Source organism: Petaurus breviceps, unplaced genomic scaffold (genome assembly GCF_028583685.1).
Source record: "Petaurus breviceps papuanus isolate PSGF00001 unplaced genomic scaffold, PetGlider_PUasm1.0 84, whole genome shotgun sequence".
Taxonomy (NCBI): domain Eukaryota; kingdom Metazoa; phylum Chordata; class Mammalia; order Diprotodontia; family Petauridae; genus Petaurus; species Petaurus breviceps.
In genome coordinates, this window is record NW_027186645.1 from 3,904,703 (window position 1) to 3,916,442 (window position 11,740).

Consider the following 11,740-nt stretch of genomic DNA (forward strand, 5'->3'; position numbering starts at 1 on the left):
GAAAAGACCCACCCACATGAAGTTGGGGTCCTTCAGACTTTGGCAGATGTCTCAAGGCCACCTGAGTCCCCACTTGGCCCTGCTGACCAGATGGATTTCCACATGGAGGGCAAAGGGTCCAAGTCTATCCAAGCTAAGTGCTGCACTATTTCTGTTAAATATCCTTTCTATGCTATGGCTAAATAAATTTCTTTTTGTCACTGACTGAATGACTTGAGTGTCTCATTTTGCTCTAACACCAACCTAAACTAACAGGGACCAGCCTGAGTTAGCTTGTTATACTCTCTCCCTTACCCTGCAGAACAGAACCCTTCAGGAGCCTAAACCTTTTAAGAAAGAGACAAATGAAAAAGGACACGTAAAGAGGGGTTAAGGATTTAATGCATCCAGAATTAAGTTTTCAGGTTAAAAAGGGTTTTCTAGAGGTTATCAGGTCCACCTGAGCATAGCAATTATTTATCACAAAGTGTAAAGATAAAGGTGTGATCTTCAAGAACAGAGATGTCCCCTCTCTTGGTAGTGTATTTCAGTGCTTCCAACCCTCAAGGGTCAGGATATCCTCTCCAAGTCTAACTTTGATCCCTCCTTTGCAATGATGCCCATTTCTCACATTTATGTCCTAAAAGGGCAAGACCAAAGTTTCTTACAAATAGTCATGGCTTCTGGTTGGGACCTTTCTCTGAGAATAGCAAGTTAATCCCCTGTAGGTGCCAATACCATCTCCATAAGCCACTTAGTCAGACCACCATCGAGGAGGAAGAGACAAAAGGTACTATGTTATCTGGGAAAGCATCTACTCGCCAGCTCCCTGTAGTGTATGAGTAGCAAGCCCAAAGAGGAAGAACCCAAATGAGAGAAGAGGTATTGAACTAGAAGGGAGAGTGAAAATAGTGTTATGACTGAAACAGTATAAAGAGTTCAGAGAATGAAAGTAAACATTTTCCAGTTCCCTAGATGCTGTATGGTCAGGATGGGACATATACAAATTGCACCTTATTACATGTATGTTCAGCCCAGTTGGCATATTGTCTTCTTCATGTCCAAGGATGAGATGTTTATGCCTGGGAAGTCTGGCTTTCCCTATTGTCTTCAGCCCAGGAATGGGCATATTTTAGGCACTTCACTCAACTGTCAACAAAGGCATGAGACCCAACTCCTTTAGTCGTTCTCTGGCCACAGCATCCCATCCCCGGTTGGCCTGTGGGCTTCGAGGAGAAGGGTGCAGGAGCCCTTCTACCTGAACCTCAGGCACCATGTCTGCCAGTGCACGGCGAGCCCGTTGTTCTGCCAGTCTCCCCACTCCTACCACCAGGCGAACACCCAGCAGCTGCACGTGGCGTCGGAGAGCAGTGTCACAGGCTCCCAGAAGCTGCTCTCTCTGCTTGGCAGGCAGCTCTACAGGTGTGAGATTGCGCCCAGTAGGGGCCAAGAAAAGAAGAGGACATAGGTTGTGGACAAAGCAGTGTCTGAAGAAGGTCTCAGGTTGCCCACAGAGGCCACGGAAAAAGCCCCAAAAGCGAGCACCACTCACCTCTGACTGTGGGCAGTTCAACCCCAGCACCCGCCGCTTGGGGTGTTCCTGGGGTGGGGTTAACACTGTCCCCACAATGCCCAGCCAGTCCCGGACCACAGACACTTCCCCAAAAGGCACCTGTGAAGAAAGTGAGATATGAGAGTCACAATGTTAGGGACAGAATACCTAGATTATGGTATAATTTCCCCTTTCGATTCTCCCTGAGGAATCTACTCCCAGATTTCTATCCACCCACCTGGAAAGTTAGAAAGCAGAGTGACTAGGTTCTAGGAACTGCCTGGTTCCTCCACTCCAACTTCCAACAAGAACTAAGGGTTCAGGACACTCCACACTTCTTCCCACCATTTTTGCTGCTGGGAATTGATACAAATACTAGTCAATGAGTATTTCAAGATTCTTAGCCCTAGATAGGACTGTATTTAAGTACTTAGGGCCACAGGCTGGGAAAAGTCCTATGGACAGAAACAGACAAGCAGTCAGGATTGGAAGGATTCAATGTAAAATGAAAATGGATATACACACAAACACACATATATACATAGATGCATATATACATACATATATATGTAGACACACACACACGCACACAGCAAAGTTGGTCCCTCCTCCCTGACCTCCCCCCTAGTTCTCAAGCCTCTGGAACTTGTCAACGAAAGCTGAGGGATATCTATGGGCAGCCTCCTCCTTCCACTGACCCCTGGAACTGGGGTGCCCTTACTGAACTGTGATCTTCTGAGCCCAGATACAACAGCAAGGATCGAGGAGGAGGAGGCCAAGGAATCTGTATATGGCACAATGTTCACATGGTCTGAAGTTTTACTTTTTCAGAAGCAATCTTTTTTCCAAAGGGAGGTGAGGGAGTAGGGATGGGGAGAAAAAGCAAGACCTTATTTATAAGATTCTTGCAATAAAACTTATTTCATAATAAAATGCATTCTTCTGGTGGGGGAAAATAAAGTAAGTTGAGGGTAGAAGGAACCAGACAGTTCCTGGGACCCAGGCAACCTGTTCCCTAACTCTCCCTAACTAATAGATAATCATTCATCATTAGCTGGGGTCAGTAAAAACAATTATAATTCCTGCTCTAGAGATCATACCCTCACAGGCCTGTAATCCCTATGTAAGGGGGCATTTACTTATACTAGAAAATGCACAGTCATTTTGACCTCACAGTAGTCTGTGCTTCTTTTTAGTCCAGAAGAGGGATCCAGAAAGGTGAGTCCACCTTAATATCCTCTTTTGCTTCTTACCTCTACCCTTCCCTATTTGGGTTCCTCTTTGAAAAGAACTGAGTTCTTTCTCAGAGCTCCCCCTCAGGAGGGAGAAACAGATGAAAGTTCTTCTTTTTCCCTTTTTCTTTTCTACACCTAAGGGGGAGCAGAAATCAAAGTGTAGGGATGAGGTCAGAGAGGCTAAATAGTAAAAGAAGGAACGGTTTCCAGAGGGCAATTAGTGGATAAAAAGGGGGAAATCGAAGCACAGTTAATAGGCTTGGCTATCAACCATCAATGAAGTAGAGAGATCGCAGGGATGGGACACTTGTGGCCTTTCTAGGTCCTTAAGTATGGTCTTTTGACCTAGTCTAAGTTTTACTGAACAAATTCTTTTATTAAGGGCATTTGTTCTGTAAAATTTGGATTCAGTCAACGGACCATACTTGAGGACCTAATGGGCCACATGTGGCCTCAAGGCTGCTAGTTCCCCACTCCTCTTCTAAAGTGACAAATTTACAAAGGGAATGGGGGACCCCACAGTCACACATAGGCTCACAAATTCTCTACCTGGTTCATATATGTACATGTTTCACCCATATGACCCAGGCATCTGGATCACCAATACTTCACCCTCCACTCCTACCTCCCAGACCCCCTCACCCCAGTCTGGGCCATGCCGAAGGGCCCTGGGTTCATGCCCAAAAACAGCACTTTCTTGGGACCTTGGCAGTATCTGGTGACATAGTTTCGGTGAAGCTCCAATGCATATTTCAAGGGATTATAAATAAAGCCCACAGGCTCTGAGAACTGTAGCTTGTCCAGTTCATCATTCAGTCTTAATTCTTCCTCCAGGAAGTCCTGGGCTATGTTGGAATAAGAGCCAGGAAGCTTCTGCAAGGCAGGTAAAGATTCCTCTAGGAGGCCCACTGGTGAGGCCGGTAGCTTGGCCATGCTGATATCACCTAGGAGAGACAGAAAGAGAGACTCCCACCTCACTCATAACACTGGAGAAAACTCATATGACAGAGTTTCATGACCTCCATGTAGAACTGTATCCACTGCATTCCATCTGACTTATTTTCCCCAATCTTATCTACCTACCTCCACTATGTCCCATAAGATGACTATAAATGTGTTGCAACAGAAAAGGTCCCCTCTCGAAGCTCTTGTGTAAGTCTCAGAGTTGAATGTTTCTTCTTACTCTATCTCTGGCCAACCCCTTCTCTATTGGCCAGGTCCCTCCTAGTCTTACATTTTAGGAAACCAACGGGCATGTCCAAGGAACAATGATGGGTGCAAGAGTTGAAGGCCAGGGAAGTTTGAGCAGTCAACTGAAAAAGGAATAGATGTACTGACCTACAGATGTGGGAAAATAGATCTTAGGACTGTCTTACCAGTTCCACCATCAATGCCATGACCTCCCTCTTCCCTGAATGATCTTTCTCCCAATAGCTTCCTTCCTATACTCAAGAACCAGTAGTGTGGCCTAGCCCTTCAGTTCCAAAGGCCTGTGTCCTATCTTCAGGGCTCCCTTACTCAACTTTCCCTCTCTACAATTTAGGAAAATTCTTGTACCCACAATGTTGTAGTACCAGTGCATCCAGGCAGGTCTGCTAGGCATGCCCAACCTCTCTTGCCTCTAAGTCTTCACACAGGCAGATGCCAAAGTGATTTCGTTAAAACCCAGGTCTAACCATAGTCCCCCCACTCAATTAAGTCCCGTGACTCCCAACTGCTTCTAGGATCAAAATTTAAAACTCTTTACAACTTGGCCTCTTGCTACTTTTCAGTCTTCTTAAATTTTTTAGAATTTCTTCTTTTCCTTCCTCCCGCCACCCCCCCCCCCCCCCCCAGCCTTCTCCATAACAAATATTGTCAAGCAAAACAAAGGCTGTATGTCTGTAAATGGATGCTCATTCTACACCTCTGGTCCATCATAGGCAAGTCTTCTGAAGTCATGTCCGTGCACTGACTGCCAATACAGCCTTTGTGTGATGGATGATTCCGCCTTCTTTTCCCATCTCCTTACCCCTCTCTCCCTGCACCTACAGACCAGCCGTACTGGCTGCTTGCTGCTCCTCACAATCCATCTTTCATCCCCAAGCTTTTGCACTGGCTCTCCCTGACGCCTGGAATACTCTCTCTCCTCCCTCCAACCTCCCTGAAGTGTTCTGTATCCTTCCAAACCCAGTCCCATTCCACGTGAAATGCCCAACGTGTAAAGTCTGCCCACGACACTAGCTCACATTTGCAAAGTGCTTTTTTTCCACTTTACAAATGAGGAAACTGAGGCTCGGAAAGATTAAGCGAACTCCCAGGATTAAAAACCAAAGTCTGGGGACAACGCCTCCTTTTTCTCCTCCCTCCTTCCCCCCTGCTTTAGCTTCCATCCATCCAGCCTCATCTGCCAGGGTAAACCATAGTCCCGACTCCTAGCTCCTCTCCTTTCCCCGAGAGACTTCTTCAGTTTTCCTTGTCCTCCTCCTCCTGCACGTCGCACCACGGTCCCCAAGCATTCCACCGCCTCCGTGACCCCCGAGAAAACAAAGGCCCAATTCTCACCTGGGGTTCCAGCCCTGGCTCTCCATGAAGATTCCGGATCCGCTCGAAGGGTACTGGGAAATGTAGTCCGTGCTGCCGGTGGTGACTGCGAGGCTAGGGAGGAGAAGACTTAGATCCGAACTCAGCACTTCCGCTGGAAACACTGCGTCCGACTCCTGGAAAGCCTGCACCCCCACTCCAAGGCATGCTGGGGATTGTAGTTTATCTCTTTCTTTACCTGTGTTATTCACTTGGCGCTTCTTTCTCTCTCTTAATCTTCTCCCCCTCCTCCCAATCTCTTTCTTTTTCTCATCTCCCTTTTCCTCTGTTTCTCTTCTTTCTCCTTTATTTTCTTCCTCTCATTTCATTTCTCCATTTCCCCCTTTTTCACTACTTTGTTTTTCCTCTCCCTTCCTCCTTTTTCTCTTCTCCTGGAATGCTCTCTTCATCACCACCTCTCAGAATCGCTGGGTTCTGCCAATATTTTGCTCCGACAACACCTTATACATAGGACTTTCTTAATCCCCCCTTTCCTGCCCACCCTGAGCTACCAGGTCTCCCCGCCTGCGAATACCTTGTACAGTATACGTTTTGTATAAATCCTGTGTATACTTGTGCAGGCACGTGTTGTCTTTCTTGTCTTTCTCTGTCCCTTTATCTCCCTCCTCCTTTTCTTTTCTTCTATCTCCTCTTCCTAAATGCCTTCATCTTCTCCCTCTCCCTGTCTCTTGTGATAGATGAAAATTCTGTTTCACATGTCATGTTGATGTGTCCCCCTGCCCCAGAAAGGAAGACCGAGGCACAGATCCAGTAACCCATAAAGGTCAAGGATCCCTCCCTCCGCTGATCAACACTCTTTAAAGGTCATTCTGTCAACATCCCTGTCTATATATTGGGTAGGCCCTCCCCTGGAGGTCTTCTTTTATAGTTTCCTTCCTCTTCCCTGTATCTCCCTTCAGAGTTCTTTCCTTGTTTTCTATGAATCAGATATACCAGTGATGGAAAAGCAAAACACACTTCCTGGGGTAGTTGAGACAGGAGACAGCTCTGAGTAACATGAGCTCTGGTAGTCAAGACTTCAATCCAGACCTGTTTGTCCAGTCTCCTTTTTTTTTGGAGGGGGAAGGCAGGGCAATTGGGGTTAAGTGACTTGCCCAATGTCACACAGCTAGTTTTGTGTTAAGTGTCTGAGGCCAGATTTGAACTGAGGTCCTCCTGACTCCAGGGCCAGTCCCTTCAGTCTCCTTTAGAATTATGTAGGCTACACCACAAAAGCAGTGGAATACCAGCTGCTGTGACTGGCATCCCCCTTCTTTAAAAACAGAAGATTTTAAGAGTCATTCCTATTTTCCATCTTCTCCCCTGTGCATCTTTGGGATGGAAATTGAAGGCTGGAGACTGGGAACTCAACTGATTTTCTCTTTTAGTCACTTTCTCCCTGTGCTTCTGTCACTGTTTCTCCTGCTCTCTGACATGAACACTATGTCCAATGGTTTTTGTTTTATTTTGTTTTTGACCTTTCTCATGTTTTTGAAACTGTAGACCAGAGGTGTCAAACATGCTGCCAGCAACACTCCTGGGTATGAATGAACCATATTTAATATGTTACTGGGAAATTTTTAACAAAATAAATTAAAATGGAATAGAACATAGATAATGTCAATATGTGGTTTTCTAAGTCAATACACGATTTACAGAGATCCTTATGTATGGTTTAGTGGGTCCATTTCTGTTTGAGTGGGAGAAAGGGAGAAGGAAACTATCTCCCCAGTCTGAAGGGTTTGAAAGTATAACTTACTTGCTCCCATCTTCCTCCAAGGACAGTCTAACAGACAAGGAGCATAATCTGGCAATGGTAGGGATTGATAAAAGACATTGGGAAGGACTTCTTGATATAGTGGTAGGGAAAAGACTAATGAGTCTAGGGCACCTGGTGTAATGGAAAGAGACTTGAATTTAAATTCTGTCTGTGTGATTATAAGTACCTCCTTCCATTAGCCTTTCCGACAGCAGGACTGATGTAGATTGCACATAAGGATAACTTTTTTAACACAGTAAGAAGCATGAGATACTGAATAAAATTGAAATTTGCCTCCCTGGGTATTCCACTGCTGTAATCCCTATGTATTTATTCATTTCTTTACTGACTAGTTCAAGTCTTTCTGGGGGCAGAGGGATGATCTTAAAGGGTGTTTCATCCTTGTTGCCTGCATTCGCAGCACCAACTGAAATGTGAGGGCATGAATAATGAGTCCCTGGCCAGGAGGAGATTGGATGTTTATTGCAGGCTAAGCAAGTCTCAATTCAGCATCTGAGGGTTAGGGTTATATACTGTAGCTAAAGTACTTACATCATACTTTCTCATGGGAAACTTCACTTAGTTTGCAACATGAGGCACCTAACTTGCAACTTTGCCGGAGGCTACTCCTGGGGGACACTTCCCTGCTTTCTTATCACATGCTCACTACTTTATATCGCTCAAGCCGCCAGGGTTTCAGGGACAGCCAGAATGTTCCAAGCCTCTCTTGCACAGGGGATGAGTAACGGCCTGGATATGCGCCCATGGGATACGGATGCCTTAGAGCCCGTGACAGTGCCCCCTACACATCCTGAAGATCTTCTTTTGTAAAATAGGAAAAACAATACTTATATTTCAGAACTTATTACAAGGGAAAACACTTTGCCATGTTAAAATGAGTTACTATTAGCAGTCTTGAGCATGGGCTAATTACTTAACTTTTTATAGCTTCAATTTCTTCATCTTCATACAATAATACTTGAGAGTCATATACATCATCACATATATAAAGAAACAAGCTTTGGACATTGTGCATGCTATAATGATTAGACCCCTGTAATGGTAATGTAATTTTGAATTTGAAGACCCCTTTGTGTTGGCAAAAGTAGCAGGTACTTAGTAACCGATCAAGCCTCTGTTGGGGAAACAGAAGGTATGAACTCCTCTCTCCTGTTACTGACATAACAGGAAGGGATTGGCAGAAACAGGAAGCTAATGCTGTATGTATATAAGAAAAAGCCCCAGAGTGGCACAGTCAGAATTTCTTGAGACCAAGATCTGGTGGCAGAGCAGCTAAAGAAGAACAGAGAACTGAACCAGAATTTCCTGAGAACTTGCGGTGGTGGAGCTTCTTCTGAACAGGATCCCAGGAGCCCAGAACCCAAAGCCAGGAGCCTGGAGCCTAGAGCCAGGAGACAGGAGCCCAGAGCCAGGAGACAGGAGCCCAGGAGCCTAGGAGCCTGGAATCCGGAGCCAGGAGCCAGGAGCCCAGGTGACTGAAGCATAGCTGGGATGCTGAGACTTTGTTAGTTTGTGGCTTGGTTGAGCCTTGAATTCCCTGGAGCAGAAATGGTGAAGGATCTGACATGGACCAGACCCTGTTGACTTCAGTGTGGAGCAGGACCTGCCCAGAGAGCTGGTCAAGGAACTGGAAGCTGTCTGCCATTGAACCCAGGTGACAGTCTGGTGAATCCAGGTAGAATCTGGGACCATGGAAGGGGATCCAGGGAATCTGAGAACAGGCCCCAAGTCAAGATGAAAAGACCTCTCCCTGGGTACTGAGTAAAGATGAAATTATAGTTTACTAGTGTTCTAAGGGGTGGAGGGATTTGTGTATGATACTTAGTAATTGATTGATGAACAAGTGACTGATTGAGTTAATCAAGACTTTGCCCCAAGAGTGGAACACTTTGCTGAATAAGTGACTGATTGAGTTAACTTAAACATGACTATTTTACTTTGAGACTATGTTGTGAATATTATATTGTGATTTTCTGTGATAAGTTGTAATATTGTGAAGCTGTACCTTGATTTCCTATGAAAGTTTTGCTTTGATTTGTTATGGAATAGAGTGATCACTATACTGTGTAATCAGACTCTTAAAAGCTGTTCACAGTAGCATTCTTTTGGAAAGCTGCTTGTACATGGCATTACATCCCCTGAGTCTTCTCATTACATTAGTATTTAGAACTGGAAGGGAACTTGGAGGCAGTCTTCTCAGATCCCTCATTTTGCAGATGAGGAAGATAGTAAATGGTAGAGGGAATATTTGAACCCAGGTCCTCTGTTGTTATAGTTAATGCTCTTTCTGATGCTTGGTCCTGGACTTGGACTTCATTTTTCCAAACTGTAAAATAAGAGGATTAGACTAGTTGATCTCTAAAGCTCAATTCAGTTCCAGATCCTTTTTCCATATGATCCTGCAAGAAGATTCTTTCAATCAGTACTCACTGAGTTCTCCAGCTCCATTCATGGGGGAAGGAGCAGCTGTTGGAGGAGAAAGTAATGAAGTTAAACTTCCAGGCACCTGATGGGGTAGAAAGGAAAATTAGCTTCATTTCCCCATTGGAGAGAGAGAAAAAATAGCTTTAAAGTTAAAGTGCTGGCAATTATCAAGCACTTCCCTCTGCAAGAAACAGTTCATGGAAAGCAATGACATTTTTGTTTGCAGTCATATCCCTGCAGGGAGTACAGATTAAATGGCACTCATACTCAGCAGTAAGAGGAATCACTAGTAGTGATGAAGGAGCAAATGACACCTGCCAGAAAGTGAGAGGAATCTTCAGCAAATTCTAACTTAAAATGAAACAGCAATTCTATTTTCTATTTTCTTTTTAAATTTTTCTTTATTTTTTTGGTTGCATTTTAAGGTGAGAACTGTCTCTCTCCATCCCCTGCCCCACTCCCACACCACACTAGCGAAGGCCTCCATTTGACATATACGTGTGTGTATGTATATATAGTGTGTGTGTATGTAAAACCATATTATGTATACTTCTATTTATCATCTCTTTCTCTGGAAGTGGATAGTATCTTCCTTCATAGGTCCTTTGTAGTTGATTTGAACATTTGTCATACTCAGAATAGTTTAGTCATTCAGTTACTCTTTGAACAATATTTCTGTTACTGTAGACAATATTCTCTTGGTTCTGCTCATTTCACTCTTAATTATTCCATACAAGTCTTTCCATGTTTTTCTAACATCAACCTGCTCATCATTCCTTAGAGCACAATACCATTCCATCGCAGTCATAGACCACAACTTGTTTAGCCATTCTCCAATTGACAGGCATCCCTCCACTTACTGTATTTGAGCGAAGGGCTATCTTGTAGAAGAGGGATTAGACTTGACCTTAGTGAGGGAGGTATGGATGGAAGGAAGGTGCAAAGAGGCATATTTAGATTTCATGTTAAGAAAAAAACTTCCTAGTGAGAGGAGCTGTCCAAAAGTAGAATGGCTGCTTTGGAAGGCACTGGGTTCTCCACCACTGGGAGTCTCTAAGCTTCGGGTGAGGTGTAGATGATTCTTGTTCTAGCTTCATTTTGTTCTAGAAGCAGCTGGCGGCACAGTGGATAGAGTGTTGAGTCAGGAAGAATTGAATTCAAATCTGCTCTCCAGTGCTTACTAGTGGTATGACCCAGGGTAAGTCATTTAACCTGTTTGCCTCAGTTTCCTCAACTATAAAATGGGAATTAGAATAGCACCTAATTTTCAGGGTTGTTGTGAGGATTGCATGAGATAATATTTGTAAAAAGCACTTAGCATAGTGGGTGGCTAGTTGGGGCAGTGGATAGAGTGCCAGACCTGGAGTCAGGAAGACATGATTTCAAATCTGACCCTAGACGCTTACTAGCTAGGTGACACTTGGCAAGTCATTTAACCTTATTTGCCTCCATTTCCTCATCCATAAAATAATCTGGAGAAAGAAATGGAAAACCATTCTAGTATCTTTGCCAAGAAAATTCTAAATAGAGTTATGACAAAAGAAAAATGATTGAAATTTAGAATAATACCTAGTCCGTAGTAAGTTCTACATAAATGCTTATTCCTTTTGTTCCCTCCCTTGTACAGGTATGGGTGAAAACCTTTCAACATTCTATGCTTCTATGAATAAACTTTAACTCATTAAACTGTTTTTGAATGTATTGGTGTGTACAAAATAGACAGGCATAGCTAGACAGGGTATGCAAGCACTTAAGCCAAATTTTCATATGCTGTAGTTTGATGATTCATTCCTGAAAATAGCCAGAAAATTAGGATATTTTAAACCAAATACTGGTGAATGTCACTTCCTCTCCCTAAATTTAGGAAAAACTTAACATGTTTGGAGGGAGATAGCATTACATGTTATAAAATTATAAAAGACAATTGTTCTTGGGCATATTTATTGCTATTGAATAGTGTTTCCTATAAGGATGGTGGAATATTATCTTTTTCGAAAGCTATGGGGCAAAGATAAAGTGCTGAATACAGCCTCTGTTACCATATTAGCTGTGGACAATGCACAATCACTTAATCTCTTGATGCCTCAGGATCCTCATCTGTAAAATAAGGACATTGAACTTGATGACTTTTAAGGTCCTGTACATCTCTAAATCTGTGGTCTTTCATTACTGATTTAGTGAATTGCAAGGATCCTATAGCAGCAAACA

General features: G+C 43.8%; 1 protein-coding gene across 2 annotated transcripts; it reads right to left on the minus strand.

Moving 5' to 3' along the window:
• Positions 1-363: 363 nt before the first annotated feature.
• SMUG1 (single-strand-selective monofunctional uracil-DNA glycosylase 1) lies at positions 364-5,461 on the minus strand. 2 transcript variants are annotated; one of them, XM_069107021.1, is made up of 3 exons: positions 5,311-5,461; positions 3,409-3,710; positions 364-1,651 (listed from the first exon to the last, which is right to left on the minus strand). In XM_069107021.1, exons 2-3 carry the CDS (start codon positions 3,697-3,699, stop codon positions 1,121-1,123), a joined length of 822 nt encoding a protein of 273 aa, XP_068963122.1. In that variant the 5' UTR covers positions 3,700-3,710; positions 5,311-5,461; the 3' UTR covers positions 364-1,120. The 2 variants fall into 2 exon arrangements, with proteins under 2 accessions (XP_068963122.1, XP_068963123.1); XM_069107022.1 differs by lacking the exon at positions 5,311-5,461 and having other exon boundaries at positions 3,471-3,647.
• Between the last annotated feature and the right edge of the window lie 6,279 nt (positions 5,462-11,740).